The 17158-nt window shown below is 44.8% G+C and overlaps 1 protein-coding gene across 1 annotated transcript; it reads right to left on the reverse strand.

Annotated features, from left to right (window-relative positions):
• Positions 1-9171: 9171 nt before the first annotated feature.
• Positions 9172-11058, reverse strand: SCG2 (secretogranin II). Its single transcript, XM_050902766.1, has one exon. It carries the CDS (start codon positions 11053-11055, stop codon positions 9172-9174), a length of 1884 nt encoding a protein of 627 aa, XP_050758723.1. The 5' UTR covers positions 11056-11058.
• Between the last annotated feature and the right edge of the window lie 6100 nt (positions 11059-17158).

Here is a 17158-nt window from a genome sequence, read left to right on the forward strand (position 1 = left end):
AGTGCCTAGACCTTTCTCCTGGGGCAGGGACAGGCAGCAGACCTGCCTGCAAAAGGTGTGCCCAGGTGGAGGGCCTCCTGCAGCAGGCGGCTGAGCTGCAGCAGGCGGTGAGAAGGCTGCGTAACATCAGGGAGGCTGAGAAGGAGTTAGATAGCTGGTTCCAAGCGCAGTCTGCAGCGGACCCACAGCCAAACAGCCAAAAACTCCCCCACCGGTACACACAGAAGGGAGGGGGGCCAATAATGCAGAAGAACAGAAGCTTGCAACGGCAAGGACTGGCAGGAGGAAAAGACTTTCCCCAAAGCCCAAGGTGCCCTTGCAGAACCGCTTCACCGCTCTGCAGACTGAAGAGGAAAGACCCGTCACATCAGGAGAGACTGTGGAGCCGAGTAAGGCAGCCCAATCTGCTCCCCGTATAACAACCAGCGCAACCAAGAAAAGGCGACGGGTGATAGTAGTAGGCAACTCTCTTCTGAGAGGTACGGAGGCACCCCTTTGCCGACCTGATGCACTCTCTAGAGAGGCGTGCTGCTTACCGGGGGCTCATATCAGGGATGTCACCGAGAGACTACCAAGCCTTGTACAGTCCACCGACTATTATCCACTGCTGTTGTTTCATGTGGGCACCCGCGATACAGCCAGGAGCAGTCGGAGGAGTACCAAGGATTACAGAGCCCTGGGAGCAGCAGTAAGGGACTCTGGAGCACACGTAGTTTTTTCCTCAGTTCTCCTGGTCAAAGGGAAGGGGTCTGAAAGGGCCAGTCAAATCTGGCGAATCAACAAATGGTTACAGGACTGGTGCCACAGCCAGGGGTTCGGCTATTTAGACCATGGGACTCGCTTTGAGAAACCCGGTCTACTGGGGGCTGATGGGGTCCGTCTGTCAGAGAAAGGGAAGAGCATCTTTGGTCATGGGCTTGCCAAGCTGCTGAAGAGGGCTTTAAACTAAAGTTGCCGGGGGAGGGGAACCTCAGTCCATCCCACTCCTACCAGTTTGATGCCAGTGCCAGCAATAGATGCCCAGAGCCCGGAGAGGGATCACAGGTCAGCAGGAGAGCACCTGAAGAGCAGCACAAAGGAATTCCAGCCACTCTAGCCAGTAAGTCAGCTTCATCAGGGGCCCAACTTAAATGCCTCTATGCAAACGCACATAGCATGGGGAATAAACAAGAAGAGTTAGAGGTGACAAAAGGAAAACTAGGGAAAATGGGGTCCCTCTCCAGAAGGAAACAAGAGACCTGGTTACCCGGGACATGGAGAAGGTTGAGGTACTCAACGACTTTTTTGCCTCAGTGTTCACTGGCAAGCGCTCCAGCCACACCGCCCAAGACACAGAAGGCAAAGGCAGGGACTGGGAGAATGAAGAACCACCCATCATAGGAGAAGATCAGATTTGAGACCATCTAAGGAACCTGAAGGTGCACAAGTCCATGGGACCTGATGAGGTGCATCCTCGGGTCCTGAGGGAACTGGCGGATGAAGTGGCTAAGCCACTATCCATCATATTTGAGAAGCCATGACAGTCCAGGGAAGTTCCCACTGACTGGAAAAGGGGAAACATAACCCCCATTTTTAAAAGAAGACCTGGGGAACTACAGACCATCAGTCTCACCTCTGTCCCCGGCAAGATCATGGAGCAGATCCTTCTGGAAACTATGCTAAGGCACATGGAAAATAAGGAGGTGATTGGTGACAGCCAACATGGCTTCGCTAAGGGCAAATCGTGCCTGACAAATTTGGTCGCCTTCTACGATGGGGTTACAGTGTTGGTGGATAAGGGAAGAGCAACAGATATCATCTACCCGGACTTGTGCAAAGCATTTGACACTGTTCTGCACAACATTCTTATCTCTAAATTGGAGAGACGTGGATTTGACAGATGGACCACTCAGTGGATAAGGAATTGGCTGGAAGGGTTGCATTCCAAGAGTTGCAGTCAACAGCTCGATATCCAAGTGGAGACCCATGATGAGTGGCATTCCTCAGGGGTCGGCATTGGGACCGGCGCTGTTTAACAACTTTGTCAGAGACATGGACAGTGGGAATAAGTGCACCCTCAGCAAGTTTGCCGATGACACCAAGCTGTGTGGTGCAGTCGACATGCTGGAGGGAAGGGATGCTATCCAGAGGGACCTTGACAGGCTTGAGAGGTGGGCCCATGTGAACCTCACGAAGTTCAACAAGGCCAAGTGCAAGGTCCTGCACATGGGTCGGGGCAATCCCAAGCACAAATACAGGCTGGGCGATGAGTGGATTGAGAGCAGCCCTGCGGAGAATGACTTGGGGGGTATTAGTGGATGAAAAACTGAATATGACCCAGCAATGTGCGCCTGCAGCCCAGAAAGCTAACTGTATCCTGGGCTGCATCAAAAGAAGCGTGACCAGCAGGTCAAGGGAGGTGATTCTCCCCCTCTACTCCACTCTTGTGAGACCCCACCTGCAGTACTGCATTCAGCTCTGGGGCCCCCAATATAAGAAGGACATGGACCTGTTGGAGCGAGCCTAGAGGAGGGCCATGAAGATGATCAGAGGGCTGGAGAACCTCTCCTATGAAGACAGGCTGAGAGAGTTGAAGTTGTTTAGCCTGGAGAAGAGAAGTTTCCGGGGAGACCTTATAGCAGCCTTCCAGTACTTAAAGGGGGCCTGTAGGAAGGATGAGGAGGGACTCTTTATAAGGGAGCATAGCAATAGGACAATGGGTAACGGTTTTAAACTGAAAGAGGGTAGATTTAGATTAGATATTAGGAAGAAATTCTTCACTGTGAGGGTGGTGAGGCACTGGAACAGGTTGCGCAGAGAGGTTGTGGATGCCCCCTCCCTGGAAGTGTTCAAGGTCAGGTTGGATGGGGCTTTGAGCAAGCTGGTCTAGTGGAAGGTGTCCCTGCCCATGGCAGGGGGGTTGGAACGGGATGATCTTTAAGGTCCCTTCCAACCCAAACCATTCTATGGTTCTAAGAGAAAACGTGTTCCTTGCAGAAATTATATGTTGCATCTCATCCAAACAGTCTGACACTTTCTTTTAGGTCAAAGAGGAGAGAGAAAAGTGGGAATGGAAGGTTTCTTTTTGCATTTAGGGGCAACAGATTTACAGTGTGAATCTAAATGGAATCTAAAATTTGAGCTGCGAAAAAAGTCCACTTAAAGGAAGTATGGTTTTGGAAAGAGTTTTAATAGACAATAAAGAACGATCATGTGTTTCACATGGAGGTGTTAACAGACAGGCGCAGTGTGCCTCGTCTTCTGTGTGTTGGCATGAGTTTAGGGAAAGAGGAAAATAACCTAAAAAGGCTTTACCAAGGTGACCCTGAGCAAAGTTCTGGCAGAGGTGGATCCCACCACCTCCAGTAGATGAGATGCGCCAGTGGTGGTGACAGCAGTGAGCAGAGTAGTAGGAGACCAGCCCTGATGTGGGTCACCCACTTGAAAAATACATGCTCAAATTTGCATAAATGCTTAGTTCTCATTTAAGCATTTAAATGGAATGGTACAAAATGCACCCCACAGCTACACCAGAAGAGATTAACTTAAGCATGAAGCCAAACAAATCTGGTGGACTCAGATTTGGTGACATAATCAGAGAGCCACAAAGGTGGTATAAAGCTCATTATTTCTTTTAGAGCCTGTCCTGAATCCTGCTCATCCAACCCAGAGGACTTGGCTGCTTTGTGGCACTCCCACCGAGTTGCCCCGCGAGAGGCTGGCTTTTCTGCCAGGATAAAGCCAGAGGCTCTATTTTTAGGCAGATGCCAGGAAGGTTTTTGGGAAGCACGTCATGGAGCAGCAATTGCAGGAGCTGGGGAGTTGCCAAACAACCATTTTCTAGCTCTCCTCCTGCAAGCGCGTAGGACCTGCATGGCTTATTGTCTGCAGGTTTTTGTCTTAGCAGAGGAAGGCAGAGCTCTCTGCATTGGACCACTAGTCATTACATAGCAGACCTGCTGAATGGCTGTGGTGAATTTAAAATAATTGTACTATAGTTATTCACCAGGGTACATCATTACATTTGGAATCAGAGGTCGCTTTTCTTTCTTTACAAGGGGAAAACATTGTAAGTGAACCCGTAATTTTGAGTACACTAATTCCAAGACATTTGCAGATACTGAGTGGTTTCCTGGAATAACAGCCTCTCTCAAGAGAAACGTCAAATGCATTTAATCAGCCACATTTAGAGCTCTGCAACATCTGCAAATGAATTATTAACCATCTCAAATGTTTTTGAATGATCCAAAAGTCAGGAATAACGTGGCTCTTCAGTTAATTAGCTCTGATTCAGGGCTTCTCCTTTCCACTTTATGCACTAGAGGCTCTGCACCTGCCTGCTGCTGCTAACTGGAGTTCCTTGCAGCTTGGATAAACCCCTCCAGAGGCACTTGGGTAGCTGAACAAATGCAAAGTGCAGCTGGCATCCAGCTATGTCTGCACAGATTTATGCATCATGTAGTAAATAGCCACTGATCGGTGTTGTGCGTCTTGGGGGGAGGTAAGGAATGCTCCAGGGAACGCAGTTCCCACGTGGCAGTCATCACTGCACATGACTGTTGTCCACAGAAGTCCTCCGCTCCCATGATGCTACATTTGACCTGAAGTAATGGAAGATTGGTCTGGGTAAGGTTTGCCTGGAGAAGCAGGTTTGAGTCAGGAGTCTTCTCGTTAGCTAGCAACAGCAAGAATGGCAGAATAAAGCTGTGAAGCAAAGCACGGCTCAGGACACCTGAGTGCCAGCCTTGGCTTGCCCTTTGCCATGTTAAGAAAATCATACATGGCTTAAGCCACTTTGCCTGCAAAACAAGGTATCTTGTAAAGTGCTTTGAGAAATACTAATGACTGTTGTCGTCTTATATGCGACTCAAACCCCTTCCACTGCAATGTGGAAATACCCTTTTAGAAAAAAATAATTGCAACAATGTAATTTCATCAGACGAGGTAATGTGGTTACATTGATTTTTGAACCAACAAATGTTCTCATTTAAGAGCCTCAGCTGACAAAATGATGGAACCATCAAGATGTAGATGTAAACAAAACACTTGCAGTAGCATGTGAATTAATGAAAAAAAAAAAAAGGTGTTAACTCTTATGGATACCAATACAATGAATTCTGGTATATGTACAAAGAACTCCCTCGAGTCTTGAGGAAGGTGTTCAGCAGCTTGTTATATTCAGACCAAATGCAGAATTTTTGTTCAATCTGCTTGTTGGGGAGGACCTTCAATATGAGGACACGATGAAGCTGACTGCAGGTTTTAAGAGGAAGATGTGAGCAGAAACATTTTTCTTTGCTGGACAAAAGCCACTGATAAACAGAGTACAAACCAGCTGCACCTGGGATGCTGTCAAATTGTAGCACAAAAGAGGAATTAAAAATCTACTCCTTACTTTGCCTGAGTAAAAATTGCAGGGTGGCCACTTTATTTTGTATATAATTACAATAATAAGCTTGATAGTGTATCCATTATGGATTATGTATTTTGTGTGCATTATTAACAATATGACTGTTTGTCCCACTACACTCGTAAGGAAAACATGAAGCACAGATAAATGCAAGCAGAAGCGGCTGTGGCTATTAAGAACAATTAAGCACTACACAGCCTCTCTGCAGGGGGCCGCTCTGGACTGGTTTAATGGAGCAAATCTCATGTTATGATGTACATTTTGATAATGCTGTCGTGCATATTCAGGTATAACTGTCATCTGCTCTTCTTCAGGAGCTTTGGTTACATAGCAAGAGGCAGCTATAGCTGCCAAGAGGGTGCTGCCTATTTAATATTTGCTCATTTCATTTCATTTCAAAATGGAATTGGAGATTCGTTTGTTAGAAATAAAGTACTTCACAGGGAGATTAGCTGTCTACTTTCTGTGGCTAGAAGAGGAAAGGGTATTGATGTCACTTTTTAGCTTGAAATCAGATTGAAACTTCCACATAGTTCTGTTGTAATTCTGTTATTTCAAGCTCAACATCCCTTTTCTTGTTTATGAAGATGAACCACAAACAACAAAGTCCCTAATGACTTGCACACCCTGTAAGTGAAATGGTCTTCTAAAAAGTGATGTAGTTACTCATGCTAAGGTTTGGATTTTCCAAAGCTTATTTCCTCTTCTACACAGTCTCTGAAAGAATCTGTCCTTTTATGCATAGGTTTGTACTTCTGGTTCCTTAGATCCAAAATCATTCTGGTATCCAAAATTTTCATTGAGCTCTCCTTGAATAAGAGCCTGGAGGCAGCGTTTATGCCAAACAGCTTCCCGGGGCTTTGATCGGCTCGGGAGCCTGGGTAGCCCAGGGGAAGGGAGTGCTACGGGCTGTGGTAGGAGGGGAATGAAACTAAGGAACTTAAAACTACCACCAGTCATGCTTGACCATGTTTCTTTTGTGTGGCATCTCTTCTAGGTCCTCCGCACACCTTGTAAATTAGAGATATTATTGCCTGGTATATGTTCAAGGAATAATGGCTGAAACAGGGACCTGTGAACCTCTGTCCCTTTGCTGGAATCATTCTTTTGAAAAGAATGAGATCAGCTAAAGAGGTAGGAATAATAATAGCACACTACATTAACATACCTGCTGTAAAACATCATTGTTTTGATGCAGTCAACCTTTTACATTGACTTTAAAAAACCCCAAACCCTTTAAAACATAAACCCCACTGCCTGATGGCTTTGTTTTCCACTTGAAGAGAATATCGAATACACTGTGAGCCAAGTCCCTTAGGAAGGCCCTCAGGTCTGGGGACCTTCGGTGATGTTAGCGGAACTGCGGTGCTGCAAGTATCATCAGCTCAAGGGGAAGAGGAGCATCACAGCGCAGTGCAAAGACCCACGGCAGGGCTGGCTGGGTTGTGGCGGAGCCCATCTGAGCGCAATTTTAGGACAAAGCAGAAGCGAAGGTTGGCACTTCAAAGCATTTTCATCTTCGTTTCCTTGGCGCTGCGCTGTGCTGCTGGGGGGTGGTACAGCTGCCTCCCGGCTGCCATAGCAACGTGTTGCTCAGCCCTGCATCGAAGGGACGAGGGTGATGCTCCTCCAAGCCTGTGGCTTGGCAGCTGCTGGGGGGGAAATGGAAAAGCTCCTCTTTAAAGCACCATTGTATGTCACCATTGAAAGAAAGGAGGGCAGCCAAAGGAAAAAAAATGCAGTTTTAATTTTCACTGTGAAAAAACTCGTATCTATTTTAGCCATGAGGACAAAACCAGCAACATGCACTGTACCATGGCTGTGTGGTAGCACAAGTGGTGCAAGGTGTTAGCTTTGATGTGTGACTAGCAAGTTGGCTACAGAGTTCGGCTTTGGTACTCTGCGCGCACGTGTGTGTGTGTGTGTGTGAAACTTGTTCACTGAAAACAGTCAACGTTCATTTAAGTCTCAGTACTCTTGTTTTTATTACTCTTCCCCAGTTTTATGTATTATGTATTTAAGTATTAAATGTTACTGATTTGACCAAAAGAAAATCTTCTGGACTATGAGGATTGCAGAAGCAGTATTAGGATCAAGGAGAACAACAGTATTAGGAAGCAAGGTGATAAAAAATGTTATTTGTTTAAAGCACAGTTCTGTTTTGAATAAAATACAGTGATTCCATGTTCCCAGTGTCACAAGCAAGTGCATCTCAAATGGCAACAGGTTTGTCCTTCTTTAGAGTACAGAAGTGAATTTAACTCTGGTATTTTTTCAATTTCGTGTTTAGTGTTTTGACTCATCCAAGTAACAGGAAACTGAAGGATTTTGCTGTGGCCAAAGCAAGAGCTCTGACTGAACTCCCATCGTCTGTGATTGCTCAGGGTAATGGTGACACTGAAGATGAAGTGTTATTTCTGCAGCCTTTGTACTTTGCTTCATTAGATATTGCCTCACCAAAAATCATCCCCACTCCACTTAGCAGAGATGAGTTGCTGAAGAATACCACAGGGAAAACCACTTTTAAACTATAATCCTGGAAATGCTTATGCCTGAGCTGTCCTAGTGAAAACCATGTCTGACTCACAGAGTTACACAAGCACATTTCCTTCTGTAAAAGAGCCAGAGCTTTTCCAGAACATCCACTGCAGGTCTTAGCAGGAGCTCAAGAGACATTTTAAGTGTCCCGGTAATGTAGTGAATAATAAAGGTTCTGTGTATACTTATGTATACATGTAACGGTCATTTCATGAAAAGGGAAATAATATTTTTATTAGACAAAATGTCTAATAGATGTAGATGTTACCTACAGGGTGAGTTCTCTGCTTGCCTTGCCTTGGAGCCTGTCTCTTTCTTTGTGGTTGCCATCGTGAGAGATGGCGAGGAACCCATCTGCAGAGCTTCCCATGTACTTCATCAGAGCTTCCCAGAGCTGCTGCTTCTCACATACAAAGGTTCAATTTTGTATTTTTTTAGAGCTTCATCATAGAGTCTGTCTTAGCTGGACAGATCATTTATCTTCCTCCCGCTGCCAAGAGGTACATAATCATTAATCACGTGGGGCCCAATTTTCAGAAAAGGTAATGCAGTTACTGCCCTGGTTGACTTCAGCAAGCTCTTCAGGTATGCACTGCTCTTAAAGATAATGCCAGTCAGTGTTCTTACAGCCCAGAAAACCAGAAGTACATGCTACCAACTTATTCTATGGTAAAAAAAAAAACAACCAAACTCCAGAAGAGGTGTCTGTAGAAGTAAAAATATATGTTTCCATTTCAAATTAGTATGACTTTATCAACTGCCACAAAGAAACACAGTCTATTGTCCAGAAATAATTTATTCATTCAACAATAAAACACTGAATAGAAAAAGCCTTGTAAATAAAACTATATATATAATGCTTAATTTTTTTATTCGATACTCCACAAAAAACACTACAGACAGTAACAAAATAACCCAATTAATCTTAAAAATTTCAAATTATAATCGTCACTTCATTTATCATGTTTTATTAACAATGCAAAGGTCGTTTGTTTACATATTATAGTTTTACTTGATTTTATTAAATTGTTTCTTAAAACACTTGAAGCAATTTGTTGTTTGCCCCATAATTTATAACATATATAAGTATATCAATAAACAATATAACAGCTCTGAGAAAGATATGCACACTGTTCAATGGTAAGTAGTCTACCATAGGTTGTTTAGTGGGAGAGCGGGAATAAATCACAACTGAATTGGGATAGAAGTCAACACATTGAAGAGAAATAATATTTGGTGAACAACTACATATTTTCCATTGCCCGTTTAGTAATGTGATCTCTTTCAAGCTCTGATTTCTCCTGTTTTAGATACTCTAGCACCTTTGCTAGCATATCCTCGTCCAGATACTGCCTGTTTTGCGTGTCATCAGTTTCCCCGGCCATGGAAAGCCTTTTGCTGAGCAAAGCCAACTTTGCGGCCTCCTGTGGCCCCAGCTGACTTAGGTGCTCTCTGATGGCCTGCTCCAGCTGGTCATCTTCCTGCAGGTTGCTTTCAGAAGCTGGAACTGGGACTCGTTTCATCTGGTTCGTATTGATAACTTCAGGATATTTTGCCAACACCTTTGCCAAGTAATCGGCCAGCTCTTCATCCTTCTCATTCAGTTTCTCATACTCCATTTGTCGCCTTTCCAAATCGTTCATCCAGGCAGCTTTAGGAAACGTGTGTCCTTTCAATCTTCTGGGAATGTAAGACAGTCTCGGCAAATCATTTTCTTGATTAAGACGATTTAGTAAGTAGGAGGGATTCTGGTTAGCTAAATTGTCAGTTCCCAGAAGACTGACAATATCTTCAATATTGAGGTCTTCAGGTAGATTTTCTGGAATAACATTAAGAGGCTGCTTCATGTACCCATTTTTAGAGTTTACATTATTTTTAAATATATCGCTCTGTCCTAGATTGGTTTCAGCGATCTCGTCGAGGTCTTCTGGGAATTCTGCTTCCTGCTCAGCTTCCAACCTTTCACTCTGAAGCTGCTTTTTTTCTCCAGCTTTCAACATGTCTATTAAATCCTCAGGAGGAATTTGTAAATTCCTTGAGATTTCTATCAGCTGAGCTATAGACTGAGGATCGAGTTGCTTATCCAAAAACATGGGTGCTCTTTTTTCCTCAAGTTCTCCTCCAGTCCTTAATTTCCTATTCCCAGCACTACCCATCAGCCTCTTCAGGTAATAATTCATTAGCTTTGAAACATCCTCTGACATTTGATCTTTATTGTCTCTTCTTATTTCATCCTCAAGGAAGCTGAATTTCCCTGATCTCTTAATTTCGTCATCAATCTCCTCTTCATGTTTATCAATTTCCTCTTTGCTATCTTTTATCTCTTCCTGGGTTTGACTTTCCACTTTTTCCTCTATGGGATTCCAATCTTCTCCTCCAACCACATCTTCATAGGCAATGTTATTCACTTTATATACATCATCTTCATCATCTGTATACAATTTCTGGTCCTCATCCAGCCTTTCTTTCTTGTGGTTACTAGGTCCTGCCATCTTCCCCAACTCCTGAAACACAGACTCCAACGTAGCAAGGCTTTGGGGTGTGTATTGCTCTTCCACTATTTCATTAGTACGCTTGAAAGGACTGTCTCTTGAACTGTCTTCATAGTGCCCAAGTGGCATTTTGAGATATTTTTGCCACCTCTCAGGCCACTTGTAAGCCTCGTAATCATCAGTTACTCCAGCTGGAAAGTTGTTATCTGAACTCAGACCATAAGGTTTATTCTCCTTTGGGCCAACCTTTGACTCTTTCTCAGCTTGCCGCAAGGCTTCCAACATTACCTTAACCCATTGGGACTCATCTTCAGTCAAAGAATCCCTTACATTATCCGGTAGGTGAACCTGATCTTTGCTTTCTTTCTGTTGCAGGAGATATGGGACACCTTGATAAGAGTTGTAATCAGGGCTGCTTTCTCCCTTGTTAGTTTGCTTGTGAAGATCTTCTATGTATTCCAAAGCTTTGATCATATCGGGATTTGGGAACCTTTGTAAGTTTTTCATTACATAGTCTGGATCTTTCTGAAGCAGCTGATGCTGCTGGAAGGAAGCTGCATCAACCCAACAGATCAGGACAAAGAAAAAGGTGAGAGCGCAGGCTGCTCCGAGCTGGAAGGTTTTAGTTTCTGCCATATTTAAAATATTTCCTTGAAATAAAGAAGAAGAAGAAAAAAGAAGCTGTTAACATATGGAGACAGACTTAGGAAACTGAGAAGCAAAATAGAGATTGTTATCTTAAACTGGAACTCATCATGAAGAACACCACCAATACTACACATGTTTTTATTAATTATGGAAACCTAATATAATTCATACATGGAAGCCATATATTTTGGCGGAAATTTGAGATTTTCTGAATCTTTCCTATGATTCTTCAGTTTACTGGAAACTGTTCGTTTCCTATGCTAGAAATTTCTTATCTCTATGCTCAATGTACTTTATGAACATCAATTTTCCAATGGCAGCACCAAAGTATAAAATACAAATCCTATATAGCTCATGAAATGCCCATAGAGGAATCTAGATATCATTTTGATTATGAAAATGAAGGCTTCAAATGGTAAAATCAGTATATCCATATATTTAAATGCCACTCAAAATATTAATAATAAAACTGCATACAGAATTATTTTGTGAGATTGTTCCATAGGGCATCTAATTTCATGCCAGGGTAGTACCACTGAATGGTGCTAGACTGCAATAAAACTAATGCAATGAAGTGGAGAACATGGCATATAAAACTGACTTGCAAGTTTATTTCTGTCATTACTGTTAGTGCTATTACTTCCTTTTTTTCTATTTCATTAAAAAAAATTATTTGTATTACAGGTGAATTTTAGTTAAGAGGCTCTATGAGTGAACCATTTTCCTATGGGCAATGATCCCCTATATGAATGCCAAACTATAATTTATCCTAGAGGTACAATATAATTTTACTGAATCCTTTAAAACCCATCTTGGAAATGAGCTCGAGTAGGAAGGTTCTGAGTGGTGATTCATTCATTCACTTCAGCAGAAATTGAATCAGGTCCCAGGACAGGCAGAAACATGGCCATTGGCAAAGTGAGCTAAATTCAGTTAGAACAGATCAGTAGAAGCCCATGTCTAGTCAGTCTGCCCAGCTTACGCCAGCCAACAGTAAACTCTGGAACAGAAGCGGGAAGAAGAGGTCTCCGACTGAATTAAGAAGATTACAGCACTGCTGTGTATGAGGATACAGCTGCACAAGCCCAGTCTCGCGGGGAGCTGAGCACCCTCCACCCAGTGAAGGGAAAAATTGCTGTCACTCATTTCCTAGGAGATGCTCAGGCACTGATACGCTGGGGCTGTGAGACAGATTAGATTCTTTTCTGATCCAGTTACATTAACAAATAGAGTACAATAATGAGAAAGAAATGATAAAGATAGAAACCACTGTGATTAACTGACCTATTTTGGATCCTTTGGTTTTTGGCTCGGTAAATGCATCCTGTTGAGACATTGGTGATTCATGACAGACTGAAAGAGCTATGTATACCACTATTTACCCACTGCTGTAAGTAGAAAGTGAGCATGAATATGCTCATTTCAGCTCACTTGTAGATTTTTCCACTCAGTTTTTGTTCCTAACATAATTTGACTTAACTAAATAATTAAAGCAGTATCAGTCTAAGAGCTGCTTTTTTCCCCTCAGTATGCCTGGGCAAGCTAACAGCCGTAACAGCAAACAATTTCCCCAAACGTTTCTGACTACTCAAGCCTGGATACGTTTGAGCATTGATTTCACAAAGGATTAGGTCAGAACAGCTGATTAGAAGGTCCCACCCTCCAGATCTGAGTTTGCCCTGAAACAAAGCCACCACATCGTTCATTTTCTGTCACAGAAAAGGCGCTAGTCCTATACATAAATGTGTATCATCTCCACGAAAAAAAAAAGCACTTTGCTACTTATTGTAGCAAATAAGTGAAATTAAGATTTTCTTTTCCAGCAGAGAGACTGTTATTAACAGAGTTAGTTTGATTAGTGAGAAACTGGCCTTTCCGAGGGGTGGGGGAAGGGAGAGTTGTTCCATAATTATCTGCCAGGCACCTCCCACTCACAGAGACCAGGAACTCAACCTCCTTCACTGCACACAATTATGTATTGTTACAGCCTTTGTAAGAGTCGTCAGCATCCCATTAAAATCAAAATGCACGTAGCCAGGCAAAGTTTAGTTTAGTGTTCCACAAGGATGTTGCTCAACTGGCTATTTCCTTTGCAGGAATAACAGGTCATTGGCTCCTCTCTACATATTTTGGGTGCATTTGTCTCTAGATCAATTTTCACTTCACAATTTATTGGTAGATGATACTTGAAAGCCTTGTCAAATGGATTTGGGAATGATTTCTTTTGAAAGCTTTGAGTTCAGGTCATAAAATCTTGTCATTAAATATACTGCATTATCTAGGGTAAGAGGACTCCTCCCCAGTCTTTCAGACCTTAATTCCATATTTTTTGGAAAACAGAGGACGTTTTAGACTATCTTTAGGATCTATAGTAAAACATTCTCTTTGTGCCTCTCAAAGGACAATATGCTAAAATGGCTGTTTTGTCTACAGATGGATAATTGTGAAGCTAGCCTGGATGGGGAGCATATTTTCTGCTCTATTAGCACCTAACAAACAGGAAAATCATCTTTTGGTCAACAAACGTAGAAGTTCCTATTTACAAAATGAGGCAATCGAGTTCACAATTTAACATGTACAAAGGCAATGCAGACTGACAGAAGTTCCCCTAAAAACAGACAAAAAAATAAATCTCCTTTCTGGGATGTTTCCATGGTAGCAGTAATTTTCTCTCTTGATCTGTCTCAGCAGTCATCTCTCATGTGAATGTAATGTTTCCAGTGAAAATTTGCGATGAAAACTCATAAGCTTTCCTACAGACGAGTCCCTGCCCCGAGAGTCTGAGGGGGAATCTGGCAGCAGTTTTCCATAAGGAAAATAAAGAAATATATCATGCATTCGTCCTCCCATTTAATTTCGCAATAAATAACACGACTGCAGAAAATTTGTTTTTCTTTTTAAAGCATAACTAACCCTTTACCCTGTGCAAGGGACTCAAAACGTTAACAAAATAACAATGGGATGAGGAGAAGGGAAAAAAACCCGAGCCCCAAGCAGTTCTGAACGAACATAATGACTGTTTGTGTATGTATACATCTGGAGAGTTAGTCAGACTGTGTTTGCATCCAAGGTAACCTCTCATCCTATATTTTGACGCGGCTGAAGTGCCATGTCGGCAAGCCAGCACGACTGAACGCAGTCGCAAACAGAAACGCTACGCTTCCCAGCTTCAGCCACGAATGATGCTGATAATACATACATATAATATATATTATAATAGGTCTATACTTTATAGACATCTGTTTCGTCGCAAACATCAGCTACAGCCCCATCAACTTTCTGCCGCAACTCGTTCTTTAACTTCTCCTCCCTTTTTGTCGTTGATGCCTGCCCGGGCGGCGGCCGAGCCCCAGACGGCAGCCGAGGGAAGGCGGCACCGGGGCTCCCCAGCGCCCCCCGCCCCAGCCGCCCCCCGGCGGGCCCAGCCGCGCTGCCGAGCCCGGCGCAGCCCCTACCTGCCAGCGCCGCTCCCGCTCCCCGTCCCGCTCCCGGTCCCGCTCCCGCCGCCGCCGCCGCCGCCGCCGCCGCCGCCTTCAGCACCCGGACAGCGCCCGCTTATACCGCCCTCGCCGCGCCTGACGTCAGCCGCGCTCCCACGCCCCGCCCGGGCGGCGGAGCCTCGGCCGCGCCGCGCCGCGCCGGCGGAAAGCGGGTCGTGGCCGCCGGGACCCTCCCCGGGTGCAGGCTGAGGAACCCTTCCCCCGCAGAGGGGCGGGTATGCCACAGGGCAAATAAAAACGGGGCGGGGGGGGCACGCGACAAAAAGGGGGGGGAAAAGGAAAAAAAGGGGGGGAGGAAAAAAGACAGGAAGAAAAGGGGAAAAAAGGAAAAAAGAAAAAAAGGGGGGAGGAAAAAAGACAGGAAGAAAAGGGGAAAAAAGGAACGAAGAAAAAAAGGGGGGGGGGAGGAAGAAAGAAAGAGGGGAAAAGGGAAAAAAGTGGTAAAAAGAAAACAAAACAGGCAGACAGGGTACCGTCAGTGCCTTCGGCTCCTCAGCTCCCACAGACCAGGGGGTGCGGAGCGGCAGGGAAGGGGGGAACTTGATTAAGCTGACCAACGTCTCGAGTCTGTAGGTGACAGCCAAGCCAGCAGCAGGGGCACATGCCTGGGTCTGCGGGACAGGAGCGCGGCTGAGGGCACGCAGGAACTGGAGGTGAGCGTGAGCCAAACTGCGAGGAAGACCATGTGCCGAGGCAGCACGGCACAAAGGTCAGTGTGTGTGTGTGTGTGTGTGCGCGCGCACATGTGTGTACCTAACTGTGCCCATGCCTTTTGCAGGAGCTGGCCTTTCAACAGCTACAGTCTGCATGGATTTTTTTTTTTTTTCTTTTTTACACCATTGACTGAGCCATCGTAGCACAATCCTGGCTTTGTGACTGGGTCGGAACAATTCACGGCATCCGTAGCCTCTTCATCAGGCGTGGGAGGCCCAGGAGCTCTGGACCAACTAGAGCATCCTGCTGAGGGCTGGGTGCTCCTGGGGCGGGGCAGGGGCTGAGGGGAGGAATGACGTCCCTCCATTGTATGCCTGAGATAGATAGATGGAAAAACTGAAGCACGTCAGGGAAAGATAAGGCAGAAGGATCCCCCCATGGTGGCTCCCTGCCCCAGGCCTGGGGGCAGCCGTGCAGGAGGGGGCAAGCACCCCACTCCTGCAGGGCTCTGCCTCTGCCAGTGGCTGCAGCGTGGAACCGGGGCCAGGCTGCCGCGCTCCCCGCTTCGACCCCGCTCCCCCGGGTGTGGATGCAGCCAGAGAGGGACTACCCACCTATGGCACCACTGCCAGGCACTGCTGGCGATGCCCTTGCAGTTTTAACTCCATTCTCAGCGCTCCGTGTGTAAAAAGGCCAGCGCTTGCACACCTAGATCACTAGGGTGAGTAAATACCACTGTGCCATAAATGAGAAAGCATGAAATGTAACACGTTGCTTCAGCTGCTGCTCTGGGGTTTAGCTCATTCCTGCTGCTTCCTTTCTATTCCGGAAATGTTGTTTTACTTTGACTTTTAAATAAGGACTCCTTTTCCCAAAAAATAAATCTTTCCTGACAATTTTGACCTTTTGCAGCACAAAATGCAAACAACTAGGATGAATGTACCTTCCAAACCAATAAATGTTACAAAATTAAATTGTCCTAAGAACAGCAAGGTAGAAATAATTGCAGCCACGAACACAGACAAAAGGACTATCCTTGCTGCATTTGTTGTAGTTGAAATGGAGATCTGGAAGCCTCTCGTTTCACCTCACGTAGAGCTATGAGTAAAATACAGGACCAGTTTTTACGCTGAAATTCTTCAGCAGCGGCTTTATTCAGGCCCCAGATACCATCTGAAATGCTCGCTTTCATCACTGGACCCAGGAAGAAAAGAGTCAAAAGAGAAGTTATGTTAGGACCCATGATAGCATCCCTGAAGAGGGGAAGCAGAAAGGCATCTGCTGCAGTAAGCAGAAAGGAAGGTCCAAGTTCCCCTTCAGCAGCTGGAAACTGTATTGCTGAACACATCCCCCTTCAGCAAGGCTCTGAACGCCCACAAAACATATAGTTGCAGACATTGTTATTGCTAATACACCTTAGTCCATGGAGAAAAAAGTCATCATGATCAAAACAAAAAAAACCAACCAAAAAACCCAAGAAGAAAAATGCTCAATTCAGATTTTCAGGAATTTTCTTGTGCCTCTGCAGGTATTTCCAACAGACTCTTGCTTTGAGCATTCTGCCACCAAACGCCTAACATTTATCTAGCAAATTCTTTCCCATGAAATCATCCTGCTGCCCCCCATCCATCTATCCCTGATCTTCAGCATCCGTGCGTATTTCAGACAACCCAGATTAATTGGCACATCAGCACGATTCCTTCCTCTGCTCCTTAACCACTCACTTGAGATTTACAGTGTGTGAAGTCAGGCAGACACTTGGCTTAGGTCTCTGCCATGGCTATTTTGGGTTCAGTGCATAAAATTTACCGAAGGGTATCCACAATTCAGCTGTCAATTTTACTCCACATCAAAAAGTGTTGCCTGGACTTTGTGCTTATGATTGATTACATCCGCACACAGTCCTACAAGGAGGGCCTTAGTGAATGTACTTTTTT

Source organism: Gymnogyps californianus, chromosome 10 (assembly GCF_018139145.2).
Source record: "Gymnogyps californianus isolate 813 chromosome 10, ASM1813914v2, whole genome shotgun sequence".
NCBI classification, from domain to species: Eukaryota; Metazoa; Chordata; class Aves; order Accipitriformes; family Cathartidae; genus Gymnogyps; species Gymnogyps californianus.